At 40.9% G+C, this 19625-nt stretch overlaps 1 protein-coding gene and 1 pseudogene across 1 annotated transcript; both read right to left on the bottom strand.

Moving 5' to 3' along the window:
• Positions 1–442: 442 nt before the first annotated feature.
• Positions 443–9730, bottom strand: LOC119739134 (visual pigment-like receptor peropsin). The gene is made up of 5 exons (XM_038213963.1): positions 9510–9730; positions 4281–4412; positions 2850–3143; positions 2056–2408; positions 443–1575 (listed from the first exon to the last, which is right to left on the bottom strand). The coding sequence occupies exons 2-5, from the start codon at positions 4363–4365 to the stop codon at positions 1021–1023; spliced, it is 1287 nt and encodes a 428-aa protein (XP_038069891.1). The 5' UTR covers positions 4366–4412; positions 9510–9730; the 3' UTR covers positions 443–1020.
• Positions 9731–10981: 1251 nt separating this feature from the next.
• Positions 10982–16527, bottom strand: LOC119739308 (annotated as a pseudogene).
• Between the last annotated feature and the right edge of the window lie 3098 nt (positions 16528–19625).

The raw sequence follows: 19625 nt of genomic DNA, 5'->3' as shown, positions 1-19625 counted from the left end.
AATCTGAAGTCATGGTGCATAACAACTCGTTGACGTTTCAGCTCTGTGGATAGCAGTGGCGTTAATCTGTGTCGGGGACTGGAAGGGATGGGGCTGGGGATGACTAAAATCAAAAATTTGCCCGGCCGTGGTCATTCGAGGGGGGGGGGGGGCTTGCTGGACACCACATGACACTAGGGGGCGTTGTTCATGATACAGATTTACATCTCATGTATATTTACGCCCCTTAATCTTACATCAAAACGGCGCATTTCAAGCTTTTGTACTTTTTCAACCATTTTCAGTTATAATGAATACATTTTGGTGGTTGGGAAGTTCGAAAAATACCTCGAAATCCGCTTTTTGTTTTGTTTTTCACCACGAAAAACTGGGGGAGGGGGATATACCCCCATCTACTCCCGGGATTTACGCCCCTGGTCGATACTATAATAAATCAATTTTTTTTGGGGGGGGGGGGAATACAGAGACAACTTGTGCACAGTTGTTGGGTCTCTTTAACTGGATTCCGTTGCTATTAAATTCACGTAAAAAACTTGGGTTATTTTAAACCACCTTTTCAAGTATTATTATTATTATTATTATTATTTCTCTCGATCGAAATCATCTCGGGCGGAATATTTTCACAGGATACTCGGGACCTGTCTTTACTACCAAGATTTTTCTTGTTAAAATATAGGTGTGTTTCCAGGTAATTACCAATGGTTCTACGTGCCTTCAATTCACTCGTGCTGTTTTGAATTTTGATTGCATTTTTTTTTTGGGGGGGGGGGGTTTAGTTGTATTTTCTTTGACCTTAAGTAACGGCAGATTGAACCTTGAGGGAAAAGGAAAAATTGTTCCTTTTTTTGTCTTTATCTTCTCTACCTTTTACCTTCTGCGTTTATTTTGTTAGTTATGGAGAGAAGAGACTGAATGTATTATATACTTCTAAGTTGTGAATCCATCACAAAGATTCTAAAGACAAGACATTGAGTAAGAAACAGGATTATTCTGAGGTTTATTCGTGATGCTTACATGCCTCTAGTGTATGTCTATTTCTAACTGTACTATAGGTTCCTCCACCTTCTTCATTTCTTTGACGTAGACCCGATACTCATCAGAGGTGTTAGATGAGGACATAGACAGCACATCCGGGTCTTTCCCGATCAGTTTTGCTTCCTTATCGATTCCCGACGGCTTGATATCGCCGATGTAGATGCGCTCTTTGTTGAAGTACATAGAAGCCGATATGTCTCCAGAGGGGGAGGTGGTCCGGCGAAGGTAGACAGCACCACTGCCGTCACCGGCCGCAGACGTACCGGGCTTGCTGGACCTACCCCCCTCGGTCCGGTCGCCGCTTTGTCCCGTGGGTGCTCCGCTCCCCGAGGCCCGGAACATCCTGAGGAAATCACGCCTGTAACGGGAGCTTGCGATGAAGTAGATTAGAGGGTTCATCATGCAGGAGGATTTGGCGAAAAGCGTTGGGGCCAGGGATGCTACAATGTTGAGCTCTAATTTGTTGAAGACGACCCAGACACAGACGACAGTGTATGGTGTCCAGGCTATCATGAAACTAAGTGTCATCAGAACGCACATCTGTGGACATCAAGGTAAACAAAAAATACAAAGGGAGTATAGTACAGAAAATTGGTTCCTATTGTTGGTCCCTGATATTGGTCCCTGATATTCTTCCCTATTTGGGTCCCTATTATTGGTCCCTGGTATTTGTCCCTATTATTGGTCCCTATTTTGGTCCCTATCACTGGTCCCTATTATTGGTCCCTATTATATTGGTCTCTGATATTGGTCCCTTTTATCGGTCCCTATTATTGGTCCCTAGTATTGGTCCTTAGTATTAGTCCCTCAGTGGTCCCTATTATTGGTCCCTAGTATTGGTCCATATTATTGGTCCCTATTATTGGTCCCTTGGTCCCTATTATTGGTCCATGTTATTGGTCCCTATTATTGGTCCCCCAAATTGGTCCCTATTATTGGTCCCCATATTAGTGGTCCCTATTATTAGTCCCTACTATTGGTTCCTATTCCTGGTGGAATTGAGAGTGGGACTATTCTTACCTTGGTCACATGGAAATCCACCTTGACATCCTTCCTGTGCATCTGCAAGAACATCGCCACTCCCAGATCTCGCTCCTCCATTCGGGTGGGGTCAACCTGGTTGCTTCGCTTGGCCACGCGATAGTAGCAGGCCAACATGACGGCCAGTGGGGCCACAAACACACCCAGGACGCAGGCCACATTGTAGCTGAGATGAGAGAAGGTTCGGGCAGTCCAGTCAAGGGAACAGGACAGCCCGAATGGCTCGTAGGTGTAGCTACTCCAACCAATAAATGGAGTCACGGTCCAGAAGAGAGCTTTCGCCCAGATCACGACCAAGACAATAAAGGTGACTTTGGGAGTCAGCTTATGTTCTATGACGGGGGAGAGAGATGAAGAAAGGAGTTAATTAATATAGGAAATCCATGTTGCCCAATAGATAAAAACAACACAGATGGCGTGCATTTTTGTTACCGTATTGTTTTTGTTTTAATGTTTGTCTATTTGGTTTTGGTATGCGCGTAATGGTGACCTCGGTATTTAGATCTGTATCTATTTACGAATTTAAGATTAAAAATTTGCGCATGGTTCTCCTTCCAAACAATCCACACAGCGACATCAACAATACCTACACGGAATTAATGAGTGATGAAAGAATAATAAGTCTGTCAATCTGCATTTAAGAACGAATTTAGAGTCCATCACGAACTCCTTTAGAACAACATTTTTGTCAGTACAAAATGTATTAAGATCCAATATTAATGAGTAATTGCGCTTCACAAAAAAAACCGATAGGCCTGAAATGTTGAACTCACTCGAAGCTGGTTTACAGACGTAGATGTACCTGTAGACAGCAAGGGCAACGTGGGAACCAATGGTTGAACAGGAAAACGTGTAGACGCAAAAGGCCAGGTACCGACAGCCGCTGTCACCAAACAGCCAATGACCGGCGTAGGCTGAGGATGACGTCATAGGGTACCCGGATATTGACACGCCCAGGTCGCTGGCCGCCATGTTGATCAGAAGGAAGTTGATGGACTTTTTCCGGAAGGTGTTGAAGCGGAGTAGGATGATCAACACGCTGATGTTGCCTACTGTCGCTATAGTGCCTGCAATTCACAACAGAATGTTGACAATTAATTAATGCTCACGAATGGGCCGTGTTCGAGCGAATGAGGGCGCCCATTTCTGGGTACCAACAGTAGAAATGTCACGGTCATTGACGCATTTTTAGCAACTTGACTTCAGACTGAAAATTAAATATTGTAAAAATGTATATTTAAGAATTACAGAAACATATCGCACATCCGAAAACATTTTCTGTTTTACGCCAATTCTGACTTATAGTCAGAGACTATTTATATATAATTATGATGGGTCTTGCAACAATATTATTATATATCAGTTTGCAATTTAATATTACCAAGTATGGCCGTGTCCGAATCACCTTATATAACGATACATTTTGCATCCGTACTATACGGTAATAAGCTGTACCCCCACCCCTACCCATAGACAATTACATATCGGAACATAGCGTATAGCACCCGCTCAAATAATGCTACACGCACTGCACACGCGCGCACTGTACATGTACATGTATATGCATTGTGTGTATGGGAGCACTGTATACATATTACGCGCGCGCGTCCATGCACATATCACGCATGACATCACGCAATGGGATTTCGCGTAATAAAACCGTGGTGTCTATTGCTGGAAATACACTACTATTGACTAGGGCAATGGGTTACATTTGACCAATCACTATAAGTTTTACATGAATGTAATGAGAAAGTATTAGACTCCAACATGCCACTTGATCCAAATGACAACAACAAACGCTTCGGAAGTTAAAGCAGGTTTTCTTGCGCAAAGTAGCGCAAACGTGCGTTTTTTCACACCTTGCCATTGTCTTTTACTGAAAACGTGTTGACTTTAACTGGAAAGGGCAATTTATTTTCAGATGACAAACATAATAAGTCTGTTACCAATTGAAAGAATGTGAGTTTCTCTATCAAATAACGCGTGATCTAGAAATATTCGTCATTGTGGTCTCGATATACTTGCAATTTAACGTTTGAAACGGTCCTGTTGCTGCGTATTTACTACGCTTCTAATGTAACAACGAAAATGAGTGCTATGTTCCGTTATGCAATACTCAGCATGCAGTAAGAGATATAATACCCACGCATGCGCAGTCGGCTATTTGCAAGGAGCGCTTTTGCCATTGAATCAACACTCACCCACTGTTGTGACGTATACAGCCACAAATATCTGCGCTTGGCGTGTCATATTGATGTAAATATCACCCACAAGTGTGTCGTCCATGACAGCTGATAATCACTATAGTCTCGATCAGTGAAGACTCTATCTAGCTGCACGAGACAGAAAAATAGCAAATAGTCAATGGCGTACGGAATATGCGCGATTATTTTTGATCTCATCATACGAAAACATTCGTCTTAATATATATTACTTCTTATTTTGGAGAAAAAAATAGCTCATGGAAATTCCAATTAAAAATTTTGCGTTAGGCCGTATTCGGTTTCAGTAATTGAAAACCAAAATTCTGTTGGGACAAGAATGGCTTCAATGTACAACAACATGCGATATAGGCCTAGTATCTGAAAGCCTAACAAAAAATTAACAAAACAAGGACATTTCTAGCAGTGCCTGCGGCTGCACTCCAAGTGACAACATCGTGGAAGGTTGTGGGAACTGATATGCAAACAAATGATATCCTTTGGTTCCCTCTGGAAGATTTATAAGCTGGAAATGCACGCAAAGGATTAGACTTCTGACCTGGAGCAAATAAGATGTGCGCTAAGTTTTGATATTTTATCTTTGAGTCGGTTTTGGTCAGTAGGTTTATGGAGGTTTTAGTGTTATAGCCGTTCTTTTGCATGTCGTTTTGAAACAGAGCAGCAAGCTTAAGCTTAGGCCATTTTGAACTGGTTCACACTGAAAGGTGCATAGCAACATTTGCATTTTCCCTGAAACGTGCCTTCCGATTTAACGGGAAAATCCGTGCTCAAATTAAGTGAAGATCAGACTTCCATCAAATCCGCCTAAAATGGTAGGAGAGAGGCACTCGTAGTAAAGTGCCTTTCTCAAGCGCACAAGCATCATGTTCCCCGTCAGGATTCGACTGTTAAAAAACAAGTTTTTTTTTCTTCACTCAAATCCGGTGCTGTGGTCCAATGGTTACGGTGTTCGACTCGTGTGCCGTGGTACATGGGTTCGAATCCTGACGGGGAACATGATGCTTGTGCGCTTGAGAAAGGCACTTTACTACGAGTGCCTCTCTCCACCCAGGTGTAGTAAATGGGAACCTGGTAGGAAGAAATTCCTTCAATGCTTGAGCGCCGTAATGGCAGCCGTTCTAAAGCCAGGGTAATAATAGAGCGCCAGGAGCGTCACTTCGTGACGAACATGAGCGCTTTACAAGAAGCCATTACCGTGCGTTACCAAGGGAATCCGCTTACGAGACCCCAAAAATTGTGCATTATACGTTTTCCCCGTTTTCTCAAAATGTTAGCAGCTGACATGCACTATTGTAATGCAACCTTTTTAAAGATTTTGAGCAATTTTGTCACTTCAAACGAAAAAAACATGCGCTGTATACCTTCAATAACTTAGCAACCTAAAAAGACCAAAAATTGGTATTCTATTGCTGTTATTTTTTTTTTTGCAAGCGTCGTCTCGCTTTTGTGGCTGCAACGAGCGAATTCCTCATAGTATTATGAATCGTGGCTTTTCTTAAAAGGTAGCTTATACCTCATGCATGATTATGAAGACAGCCTAAGACTGGCTTTTAACGACAAAATAAATTACTCGTGCCATATTGGTTGAATCAGTCCAATGCTTTTGAGGGACACCGTGTAAAGGCCTAATGGGATCTTTGAGCCATAAAGAATCCCCCAGGTAAGTAAGACGATTATGCGTCAAGTCCTCTTAAGAATAATAAAAGACACATTAATATTAATACAAGTCCATCGAGACTTGGCAGTATAATGTATTGACATCATTATCTCCCCACCCTCAAAAAAAGGCGGAAAACTTCAGAGAATACACGTCGAAAACAAAAAAGATATTAAATGGCAAGATGCGGCAATTTCGGCTGAAGTTGAGACAAATTGGCCAAATTTGGTTATGCAAGGTGTTTTTCTGCGGTATGGTTTCTTCCCATTTTTGTTAGCTTTGAAAAAAGCAAAAATGCTTTATAAAATGCCGTTCCTGTACTGTACAGAAAGATGAATTTGTTGCTTTAGAGATAAAGAAAGATGGAGATAAGGAAAGATGGAAAAAACAACTGTCGTCATCCTCAGATACGATCACCAAGACTTCGCCGCCCCAGGGCACTGCATCAGGTATGCGTATCAACTTAAAAGAAAAGCTCAAGATTGTATGGTAATTAGTATGGACAATCTTAGACCAACAATCTCCCGTGAAATGCAACACCGTGGGCATGATGCATAATCTACAAGATCCCCCTTACATCACTGACCTTGTGACTCACACTTCAACCCATCACCTGAGTTTTGGTGATTAAAACTTCGAACTTATAGCCTCATTAGGTACACATCTTGTTGTACAAGACTAATGAATTAGTCATGAAATTACATGATTTCGCATGACGTCTCTCAACTGAACCATGCGTTCTTCCCATAGTGCAGTATCCACGGCCACCAATGGGCGCTAGTTATGGCGCGCGCGTGTACTAGCCCGGACACTCTAATAACAGCCTGGGCATTTCATAATTCATTCACAACAGTGTTGTTGTTTTCGTGCCTCATTATTATTGGGACATCTGTTCATGGTAATCAGGATTTTCGAAGCAAGGTTTATAATTGAGGTAACATTCAGCCAAAACAAATGGGACTACTGAGAGAAGAACCAACGACGGGCACCAATGACGAGTCCAGGATTTACCAAAGGGGGTTGGCTGGTACACATTCATAGGGGAAGGGAGGGGAGCGGTAGGGGGGGGGGTGTTGGATGAAAGGAAGCAGTCAAACACTTAAGAAGACCATAGACTTGAAGCATCTAATCAACAAATCTTATTAAAATTGGAGGATTCAGGGATATCTTAACAATCCTGAATCCTCCAATTTAATACGATTTTGCACACCCTCTTGGGAGTTAGGGTTTTCATCAGCCGCGAGATTGGAGATCCGTTTTCTTTTTCACTGAGCTGCTTGCATGAACGTGTGTATTAGTGCACTCCAGCCATATGGTTACGTGAATGAAACCACAGACATGTTTACGTTGGCGGGCGAAATCTTTGAAAATCAATTTCTCCCGTAATTGGAAGACCGTATCTTCATGCAACTTTGAGGATTTATTTCCTCTATAATGAACCAAGTATCGTTGTGATATGTCCATTACTTTTCGTTGAAATTAGAAAAATGGGCCTGGCTTCGTGCAATTTTGAAACTTGTAACACTGGCATGCGGAATATCTATCAATCTTTTCAAGCCTCACGAATATTAATGAGGTTCCTATCCATTACGGCGTGCAGTAAACAATTGCATAAAAGCCTCCTTCACGATAGTTGTTAATTAACCAATATCACCCTTTTTGCCGGCTTCCATTAGTCGATACCGAGACCCACACCATGTCACGCCGAGTGACGCTAATGAATATGCTAATATGCCCGTCATCATTGTGTGCTGCTGGTCCGAAATCGGTCAGCCGTAGCGCCTACGGCGCTTTGCTGACAAGGGCGAGTTTTGTCTGTTAAAAAAAGAAGAAAAACTAGAACTATTGCATTATTATTTTTTTCTAAAATGAGAAACACCAATGCGTGGTGTCTGGAGTGCGTCTTCACTGATTTGCGATCCCAATTATTTAGCCCAAATCATCATTGTTTTCTGCTTCCACACATGTTCGGAAAATTAACGTAGTAAAAGTCGAGTAAAAGTCAGCACGGAACTTTAAAAATATTAAAAACTATATAGCTATGAACAAAAATCTCACGATTATCTTTGAATTGTACAAAACGCATCCACGAATCAAGCTATAGTAAGGAATAAAAAACTTAATGTATTTGATCTCCAAAAGCTTTATTTATCGGACCAAATTATGCTCTCACTGTGAACGTTTACATTGAACTTGTAACATTTTTGAAATAAAAATTAACAAAATAAGCGACCGGGCAACGTGCAGAGTTACTTAATCAGTTCGCGGTACTGCAGTCATCTAGACGCTACGGAAGCTAATCAAAGCGCAGTGGCTGTGGCCAACGCAAAGCCATCCAGCGCTCAATGGATTGAAACTAATCCAGTCTAGACTTTGTATCATTAGGGATTTAATGAGGGGGGGGGGGGTTGCAATGTGTGGCGTTCTTTTTTTATATATAAAACATCGAGAGTATTTTGTCTTGTGTAACTGACAGGGATGTGGGGTCACCGGGTTTTGGGCGGAGTGAGGGGTGGGGTGGGGTGGGAATCAGCTTTGTTTGAACGAGTGGCCTCAAAATGTTCGTCCCTAAACTCAACTAGCCAGGAGTGTCAGTTGGGGAACTGTCTCAGAACTGTCTGTCAATACAAAATCAACCCAAAATATAATCACTTTTTCAACTTCAACCAAAAATAAAAGCATTTTTGTAATGAACAAAAGTAGAAGAAAACAACATTGGAATGAGTAGAAATAAATCACATCATAATATGCACATGCGCAGTTGAAATACTCAACTGCATGGCCTCGGCACTGCCAAACCTCATTATTCGCTTTTGATGAAGTTCTACTTCAGGTTTGCCTTAAGAAAGATTATAAAATAATCTGTACGTCAGTCGGTTGCCTCCTGCCAGGAGGCAACCTTCTTTTTTTTAAAGAATTTCTTTCATTGTCATCTCTATATACATGTATAGGCCTAGCTCTCCGTGTATTCTTTGTCAAATGTTGTTGAGTAATGAATTTCAGCTCCGATGACGGTAAGTTCACTGCAAAACGGTTTGTGACGATTCGTCTGTGTTTTTTTTACAAACACTTGGGTTGAAAACCCAGTATAGAATAAAATTCCTTCTTATAAATTACGGAAGCTCTCTCTTCACTTTTCCTGAAAAGAATTGTCTGCAAAAGTTGCTGCTCTCTGACGCCACCCGCTTTTTATGTTAAGGGCCACAAACCAAACGCACAGCAGATCTTAATGTCGGGCCACACCTCTCGATACTTAAGACTATCAAACAATCCTCTTGAAAGGAGTGGTGAAACCGTTCGGCAAAGTTACCCAACAATGGACTGAACAACCAGAATGAAGTCCAGCACAAGGGGAAAGTTACAAACTTATACAAAGACAAAAAAATGTCACACGCACAAAGTCGAGATTACATGCAAGGAGAAAATACTCGTTTCATCTGAACCACAAGTAAAATCATTTTGGCATGCAGGTGATTGTCCGCAGATAGTCAAAACTCTGAACAGAGCACATCATGAAGTACAGATATAAGAAATCTATAGTCATTACTTACCTCAGCTTTTAACAGTTGCACACGAACCGGACATGCACACTCCCTCCTCTGATGGCGACGAGTTGCAAGTGTCCAGAGAGAAGGGAGGCAGCAGATAATCCCCCACTCCGAAGATCGTCATCTCTGTTACCCGTGGCAACGCAGTAGATTGTGGCCCATTACGATGTCTTCTCTCGCGTGCCATGTCTGCATGGACAGGTGATGCGCGGCTCAGTTTTTATGTCTTCCCTTCCAAAAAAAATTTTGGTCAGAATAAAAGAATTATTTTTGTCCAGGATTTGCCTCGAGCCCAAACAAAATACCCCCGCCGGTAGGTTATGTATTTGGAATTTACTGAAAGGTTTCGTCTTTTACTTAAAGCTATAGTCCATCATTTGCAGCCATCCGAAAAGTAACTGGCGTAATTATTGTTAAAAAACATACTTGGTTGTAAGATAGAAAGGGGACTAAACTCCCTGTGAAATTATTCTTTCTGGCAAGCTGTCATTTTGAAGTAATCAACGAAAGAAGGCCTTTCCAACGGTGCGTCTTAAGACGCACCGTAGGAAAATTTAAATTAGTAGTTCGTTTTGTTATTCGGCGAAGCGCGCGCAAGCATTAGCACGACGCACACGCACGCGCGGTTGCTATAATTCGGCGGATCAGTGCGCGACATCGCGTATAGCTGCAATCGGCTCAGTGAGAACGCGTCTCGGACGCTGAATTCAGGCCCAATTCAAAACTTGATTCAGCAACTTTTGATTTGAAATCGAGATCCTAGAATGCTGTTTTTCTCGGAATATACAGCTGAAGCTGAGCTGAAACTTCATCAGGTTAGTTAGTTGTTCAGTATCCTTCATTAGATTTTGAACACTTTTGTTGCTTCAAACGAACAAATGCACAAATTACAAATGATGGACTATATCTTTAACTATCCTTGAGCCGATGTAGACCTATATGCAGAATCTAAAAGCAACAGTTATTCTAAAATATAATTAAAAGTACCACGTGTAAAATGACCAACTTTTAAAAAACGACGCACTAACATGATTCCTTTGATAACCATTTCATTATTTTGACATACACAAATTGTGAGTATATTAACAGCTTCCCGCGCTTTTCCCTCTTCCTCATTGTCCTCGGAGTCAATGGCCATGTGAGTCCTCGTGTCAGTTAGACTGTCCCCCCCCCCCCCTAAAAAAGTACGTTGACCGGTAGCTAGCTCCCATTTAAAGCCATTGATTGAATCACCTCTGCGCGCGCAGCATGATTTCTTATTTTTGAGTCACTATTTGGCTTTGTGAACACAAGGTTATTAAATCAAAACACCGACTCTTGTTTTACCACAAAGAGCGCCCTCTCTTGTTCGAATTTGAAGGGACCGGTTGCTCCGCCCCCTGAAAATTTGGTTACGGATCCTCCCGCCATGCAATGGCACGTGTTGTTTAAGAATATTGAGTGACTATTAAACAGAGATGTCATTGAACACAGACTTCCATTTTGCAGTAAAAATCCTTTTAATTTATTATCTCCACAATTTTATTCAGACAATATTAAGATGAAAAAAACATGAAAAAAAGTAAAACTTTAATATTAAGATGAGGTAGATGTTTTTTTAGATATTTGACTCGTCCATATAACAGTTTTTTTTTATTATTTACTAGCAGTATTATCCTAAAAATGGAATGTGTAAAATGGAATCCGTAGATGTTATTGAGTTAACAAAAAGGGAAATATTTCCACAAAAGATTTTTTTCTGACAAACACATTCTGATATGACCTATTTGAAACTTCGGATGTTTAAAGGTTGTTGTCCATAAATAAGAAGTACAAAATGGTTAACAAATATAAACATTTAAAAAATTGACATTTAAATGCATATTAACAAAATAACTCAATGACAGCTACTTTTGGACATTAACTGACAAAATGCTTCCACCATTGCGCTTAAAGCAACTCTTGTTGATCTATCTGAAGGGTTCTTTTATTAATAATCCCCCCCCAACCGTTACCTGTTACAAGGAACCTTCCAGAATTTCAAAAATCCAACAGTGAAGCATTCATCCATTGGTGTATTTTTTATTCTTCCTGACTTTGAGCTGTTTAGAGGGGGCTCGGAATAAACACTTAGGAAAACAGGGGAAAATACTGGGCAAATGTTATCACCTCAAACAAGGCTTTGTCTTTATAATACAGTCGAGTCTCGTTAATACAAACTCGTTCGGACCTAGCCAAATTGTTTGTTATATCAGAATTTTGTATTAAGAGGAACATCAGTCCCATTCATTGTGCACATAAATGCACAGTCGGGACTAAAGGCTTTATGTTTGTTATAACCAGAATTTTGTATTAACAGAGTTTGTACTAACGAGATTCGACTGTACTTGAGACATACATGGCAGAGGTGAGCAATATTAAGAAGTGTTTTTGGCATCTTTGTCTGCCTTATGGATTGGAGGAATCTTAGCACATTTAGTAAAACTGTCAGATGTTATCCTGTCCACTCAGTAATACTGGTAGTCGTCACTCTTTGACCAAGATTACCAATCGAGGGAAGCTAATCGCATGCCATACCAGCTACCAGGAATGCTGGTGACCGATGTCCAACTGTCCGTGGCTGGGTCGTATTTAGCCACTGTGCTTAGAGATCGTTTGCCGTCGAAACCCCCAGCGATGTACATACAACCGTCCGATACACTGACACCGAAGCTGCTGCGTTCGTGTTTCATTGAGGCAACACTGACCCAACGATTCTCGGCGGGGACGTATTTCTCCACCGTTTGGAGCCATTTCCCGTTGAAGCCACCGATCGCATAGATGCAGCCATTCATAACGACGGCACCCACGTAGGCACGGGGCTCTAGCAATGGCGCGACCGTGTTCCAGCGGTCACCGACTGGGTCGTAGCAATGGACACTATTGTGGAAGACGTTGGCCCCTATAAGTGAAAAATTTGTAAACTTTATATCTGTATTTCATGTGTATGAAACTCTATGAACTCGATCAAAATGAGACATGTTTTGTCTTGCTCTGCTGTCTTCGTGAAGGAAGAGTGGAAGGTGCTGTATGACAACTTACAAGAGATGCAGGATAAACTCCATGCACGCATTGATTTGAACGTATGAAGTATTCATGAATCCAATTAGTTTTTGCCCTTCACTGACGTATAAACACTGTATACTCGGTGTGTTACCTCCCGAGTGAAAGTTGGGGGACTCGAACCCATGACCTCCTGCTTTCTAGTGCAGACGTCTTACCACTCGACCACCGAGCTTGAGGGATATGTTGGCTGGTTCAAATATGATGTATATAGCAGCGGGTACCGCATTGACTATTCATAAGATGAAATTTTTGCGTCGGGGTGATGTAAATCAAACTAGGTTTTGCCCAATTAGGTTTTGCCTTGATGTATTCATGACTTATTTTGGATCTTATTTGGATCTGAATATGAGCAAGCTCATCTTTGCTTGGGCGTCTGGGCGAACAACTTCATTCACTTTTCTTTATCACTGTTCAGAGTACAAAGTCCATATTCATTGTGCCCCCAAAAAATCCCCAAAACTGAAAAACCAGGTTATAGTTTTGAGAGAAATACAGATTGTCATTGAGGCAATTGCTGAATATGCAGCGCGAAAAAAACTTACCTGTACCACCAATGACGTAAATGCATCCAGCTAGCACCACTGATCCCATGAAAGCCTTTGCCTGAGGCAGTATGGTGACATAATCACAGGCTCCACTGACTGGGCAGAAGCACTCCATACTCTGGGAGTAACCCTGACCGTTATGCCCACCGAAGACGTAGACCTTTGTTGTTGAGCAGACAAGCCTGGCATCCATGCCGTGTCTCCTTCGTCGTGGCTACCTCCTGCCAGGAGTTGTCCATGATGCTGTACTGCTCGATGGTGCCGATGGAATCGGATGATGTGGACAGACCACCTAGTCGAAGAAACAATACAGCCGTAGATTATTTTACAAATATTGGCTTCCTTTCCAGTTTTGGCTTTAGGTTTAAGGCTCCTTACTTGGAGGACTCGGGCTCAAGATATGTCTCTGTGCTTTTGTAAATCAAATTCTATTATATGATGAGGTCAAAGTTTATAGGACATTTCCATTTTTTAGGACATTAAAGGCTTCTGCCTGATCCTGGAGTCCAAGCTGAAGATAAAGCCATGGTTTGGAAAACACCACCAAGCTTTGAGTAAGAACAGATGAGAGTGCCTTTTACACACCTGCCACATAGACTTGATTGCCATCGCAAGCTACTCCAAACGCTGATCTCCCTGATTTCATTGAAGCAATGTGAATCTCCTCCTTCCTGTCTGATGATTGGCCAGGCCGGGATGCCGTGGAGGACCACTTACCGCTAGCTTCTGAGAAGATATGGCAAGAATCCAGGGAGCAACCTTGACACTCGCCTCCTATGGCTAGAAGAACCTGCAGGCGGTTTAACAAAGAAATGACGTTTGACCTTCACTCCTGAGACTATCAGCTAGGAACCTTCCTACATCTGCCCACATCCTCCAAAGTGTATGAAACTAACAGCTTTAACATTTTAAGGTTGTAGTTGTGTGCGTCTCAAATCCTTACATGTCCTCATAAGTCTGTCAAACGGCCATTGCAAATATCCAGTCCTAAGCCAAGACACAAAGTACTGGATTAATATGTGGCAAAGGCATTACATGTACTTTGCTACTGTTTCTGACCAAACTTGTGAATAGACTTGTGATTTACTTGTGTAACAGACTTGTGAATGCATTTGTGATTTGACAAATTTCCTTACTTTCATCTTCTTCCTGTGTCCTCTGACTCTCACTGAGCTGTCCGCTGTATCGACGATCTTCAACCGCTGGACGAGATGAGACACAACAGTGCCCTCATGAGACAGGATTGGTTCAGTCTCGATCTGGTCCAGCAGGTATTCCGGTGAGAGCAGAGGGAGGGCCACGTATTTCAGGAGGGGCCACAGCCGGGTGGAGCGGTGGGAAGGATCAAACTTGGCCCACTCCACTACAGCTTTAAAAATCTGTTTAGAAAATGATGCCGAACGGTGTGGTTAGTGTATGTACTATTCAAGACCTAATCTGAAAGCATCCATAACGGACTCAGGTTCAGTGAAGAACCACTTGGGTCTAAGTACAACTTACTTGTTCTTCACAATCCACTGCAAGCTCCTCGCACGAAATCAACGTCTCCAGATCCTCCCCCGATAACAACCGAAACTCCGCCTCCTCAGACACCTCCTTGAAGTGGTCCCGGGCATAGCTGAGGGCCTCCTGAGCCAAGTCGTGGCAGGAGTAGAGACCAGCTAGACTCCAGACACCAAGGCAGTTGTTGGGACTGAGGTGGGAGGCGAGGAACTGGCAGCATGCATTGGTGACACTAGTGACTTGGAGGAGGCTGGCACAGGCTAGGGTGCTCTCAACGTTCTCTTGATCAAGCTGTAAGAAGGCATTTAAGATGGAGATGGTCACACAACAGTACGACTACTTTAAATCATGTCACAGACCATGATACCTATAACAACTTTGCTAATAACTAGAACAAGGCTTCTGCTATTAGCCTTTCTGTGATATGGTGGAAACAATAGAGAAACGCTTTTGTTTTGGGTAACCTTTCAGACTTAACCAAAATGTACTTAAACCAAACGGCATCTCTCTACTGTGTCCGCCTCATCTCAAAAAGGATAATTACTGTGTGGGTCTCTTTGAGAGCACAGTGATTGCTTCCTACAAACCTTGATAGAGGCTGTGTAGGCATAGGACACCATAGCCTCAAGAGCTACGGGGTCGATCTCCCTCATGGTGATTGTATCAAGCTGACTCTCCAACATGCTGCCCATAAACATGGCTTGGAAGTAGGGACTACTAGCTGCAAGGACCAGTCTAGAGATTGGACGACAAAGAATCATGTCAATGGAAAATGTGGGCATTAAAAGAAGTTGAAGTTCTCAAATATGTACTCAGAACCAGAGACTAATTTTCTGGAGTGCCTAGCCACAGAAATTAGCAAATTGAATTAATAGCAGTAATATAAACTTTTCCATTATTAGAGTTTGATCTGAACTAACTCTCACCTATGTGCTTGTATGCAGCGGTCGTCAATCTTCAGCGTCACATCGCAGAGGTGACCCTCAGTGCGAAATCGTTCCAACATTTCTAGCACTGTGCTGTGATGGCTGCCATCTCTATGCCATGTCACAGGCTCTCCCATCGCTTTGTCACTTATTGCTGATGTTAGAAAATGACAGCAAGTTTACACAAACTATTAACAAAGAAAAACCTATACACCTGGGTATAATGAAACAAAACCATATGTCAATCTAGACCCACTAACTGGCTAATCAGAAAGTGCTGCCTTTTTCAGATGTCTGTTTTTCGTGAAATTTCCAGATTTGTTTGCACACGTTGGCGTATCAATATTTCAACATGAAATTTCACGAAAAATAGACATCTGAAAAAGGCAGCACTTTTATGAAGAGGGTGAGTATGCTTCTAAAACAAAAATAAACTACAAACTAAGCCTAATGTGAAAATCAAAATTTGACAAAGTTTGACATGTTTTTGTACATGTTCGAAATGTGGCCTTTATTTACGGAGGTAGTCCAGTAAATTGGCCATATTTATGGGGCTACACTAAACTGACCATGCTGACAAACATGTCCTAAAATTAAAAAGTCAAATTTAGCAGGGAAAATGTTGAGGCTTTTACTACACTTAGAATTTTTTTCAGACCAGTCTCATATACTTCTTAGGGTTTGTGCACACCGTGTCAAGTGATTTCCAGGTATGGAATTCTTTCCAAACGTACCTCAAATTTTCTTGAAGAAATTGACAGTGCACACAAGCTTCACAGGGTTTTTTTTTCGACGTCTCAAAATCTCGGTCCCAAAACTTCAGTAGGCCCACCTGTTCACGACGCGAGAACACATAAAACGTGGCGTGATGTGAATTATAAGACGTATTGAATAGTCACATTTCCAAAGAAAAAAACCAGGCAGTAACGTCAGGAAGGCAAGAAAGTACACAACCCAACTAACAAAACAGCAGTCCTCTGCAGAATCTCGAGCAGACGAATTTCTGTGATAGACCTGCAAGGAACCTAGACGTTTTCGCAATGTAATACGCTCTATTCCCGAAGGGAACCCGACTAAACAAATGATCGATTTTTACAATTTGACGTAACAAAACATTCGGGTGAAGGTGAGGGCACGACCCTGCACAGGCGCCTCTCCGTTGTTGGGTTCAATTCAAGGTCAAGGAACTTTCATTACATTGTCAATGTTAGGCGTTTCCTCGAATAAAAATTAACCAATTATAATTTTTTTCTCACGAGCGCCAAGGCCAAGCATGGAGCCATGCCTTCTGAAAAATACAATCCAACAGCAAAATCGTCATTTAATAATTAATAACTCGTTTTAACTTGTTGTATTTCTGTTTTTTTTTTCCAAACTTAATGAAATCTTGGCCATTATGTTTTTTTTAATGAAGCTGATTTGGGCTCTCTGAAAGGACTTTTAAATTAAACCGTAGTCAGTCTTGTGCTATTCTTTCTGCCTGGCCCGAATTTACAACTTCTTATGACATTTTAAGGCCTTCTCATCGGAATAATTGCATTGTTTGAGTGGAACCTTGAATTTAATTGATTGATTAATTGATTTAATTAAAAAGATACTTAATGCACTTAGGGTAAATGCATGATATTAAACAGTATGTTATAAAATAAAAGACAAATTTCACAAGATGTTTCTTAATGTTGATCTTTCTTTATTAAGTTGTGTTACGAGAATTTCTTTCTCTCATGATTTGTCAAAATTTCAGTGTGAATTGCATTCCAAAAGTTTCTTTAATCATCCCATAGATAACACAACAATTTGTTAAAACAACTATTCCTCAATGTTGTCTGATGCAAAACTAACTGACATTTAAGTATGTGCATACATAATCAATTCAATATCACTCCCCCCCCCCCCACGAAAAGTGAAAAATACAGTGTGTTCTGCACACACTGGTCAAAATGTCATGCACAGTACAGACATGTTGTATAACAATACACTATAAAGTGTATACAAAAATCAATCTGGCAAAAGTGTAAAAAACAAAAACAAAAGTAAACAAAATTCACAAAAAATAAACAGACAGCATTGTTGAACATTGTCACATAAACAATTCCCACCCAATAATCCAAGCATATCATTAAATAAAAACATTTAAAAATGTTTTCGCCAATCCGTCATTGCAGTATTTACATTTCCAGCATGTTAACTCCAGTGATGCAGAAAATAACATTACACAATCAGAACCAAGCAAAAGTTTTACTAGATGACCAAAAAATACAAAACTCAACAAGTGTGTAAGTTGCAAAAATAAAAAAGCAAATAACAAACTATCAATATCAAATGGCCTTCCCAATATGACTTGGGCCCAACCTAAACATTAAGGGCACTATACAATGAAGTACAATGAAGGGCAACAAAGGGCAACTTTTTCTGTTCTTTCTGAGTTTTTTTATTTGGGGGGGGGGGCAAATTAGTGTGCCAAACAAATACAGAAAGAGTTTCGCAAGAGTAAAGTAGACTGGTTCCTAGTCCCTCCATTACATTCTAGACTTTGAAAGATGGGGCTAGTACACCCAGCCTCAATATTGCTCAACCAGAAACAGAGTCAGAAAACGGCCTGTGCATCATTGTCCAACTGACCTTTGATGCGAGGTCAACTTATTACATGTCCTCATGTATTTGAATAGGCAACTCAATATGCATGTTAACAAGGTTGAGTATTTAGCCAATCAGATTAAAGGCTAGGCGCGTAGCATCCAATCAAATTTCAGAAACTTTGACCACGTTGCCTGTTCTCGACATGTATGTTAAGGTCAGGTCTGCAGGCTAGGAGGGGGCAGCCATCAGTCTAAAAATAAGATCGCTTGCCTCAGCGGTTCTACAGACCTATGTAATCATAACAGTTTTTTTTAACATCATTATATTTTGGATCTGCATTTGTTTTGGTTCAACTTACATTAAAATAATGTTAATACCCCACAATACACACATTGCATTACTGTGTTTTCTGCATTGTTTTACTTGTTTTCTAAATAGGGACCAGTATTGAAAAAAAAAAAAAAAAATGATCCCAATTTTTCTCCAGCTGCATCTAAATGACTTGGCTGTGGCTAATAACATCTGCGTCAATGGAAGGCATTAGAATCCACTTCCTATAGACCTGTGTACTACTGCTAGCCATAGCCATGTTATTCAGACGCAGCCTTAGTTTCTGCACATCCATATCACAGTGTGGCATAGCCACAGCCACAGCCAGAGACACTCCAGTTTTGCACTGAGTAATGGCAAGCCAAGAACACCATTCAGTCTGGCGACAATAACCGTCCATCACGAATAGGCACTGTGACACCCGTTTGCATTGAGGGTACCAGACACAAAGCCCCAAAGCTGCATCATTGGCAAATTTTTGCCCAAGGACATGGTTTACATATCCCGTGTGTTTTACATCAGGCTTGAAGATACAATCTTATGCTCTTTAATGATTGAAGCATAAAACCCATATTTATACAAATAAAAAAAAAAGTAAAAAAAAAATTCCATGACTAGTTGGCTCTTGGATTAAATGTTTTTTTGGTAGTAAAATTCCCACAAAAATTTAGACCAAAATTGGTTAAATTTTCATTCACTTTTTTTAAACAGAAGTCCCTTGGATAGTTTGGGGTCACTCTTACTGTAACTGAATCTTGGGGGAAATTACATATTTTAATTACATTTTTTGTTTGTTTGTTTTCTATACATATTTACACCATTCAACCTAAAATGTTGAATAAAAATACACTTCCGTTTACAAGAATTTAAAACAATGTCTAATACATACAACAGCTTTTACATTAAAACATTCGATCTGCTACATTCAATTTAACTCATTACTGTTCTGTTATCCGACGGGATTATTTCTTTTTCGACAGTTTTTGTCGTTTAAAAACCATTGAAGCCGTAAAGTAAAGTAAAACGTTTCAAAATATTTTTTTCCCAAGAATAAGACACGAAGTACCATAATTATGTTTGTAAAACCACTCTGAAGGAACGTCTCAATACTTGAAAGGTTCCCGTTTTCTTTAAAACTTGAAATACTCAAG

This window comes from Patiria miniata, unplaced genomic scaffold, assembly GCF_015706575.1.
Source record: "Patiria miniata isolate m_02_andy unplaced genomic scaffold, ASM1570657v1 HiC_scaffold_30, whole genome shotgun sequence".
Lineage (NCBI taxonomy): Eukaryota > Metazoa > Echinodermata > Asteroidea > Valvatida > Asterinidae > Patiria > Patiria miniata.
Note: the sequence above shows the minus strand (reverse complement) of the source record. Positions and strands in the feature narration are given on the sequence as shown.

Coding starts and splice junctions, on each gene's coding strand:
- LOC119739134 (XM_038213963.1), bottom strand. CDS start 4,365: ATGGACGACACACTTGTGGGTGATATTTACATCAATATGACACGCCAA. Junction 2,409..2,849: donor CGTCTGTAAACCAGCTTCGA/GTGAGTTCAACA, acceptor CCCCCGTCATAG/AACATAAGCTGACTCCCAAA. Junction 1,576..2,055: donor TGGATTTCCATGTGACCAAG/GTAAGAATAGTC, acceptor TGATGTCCACAG/ATGTGCGTTCTGATGACACT.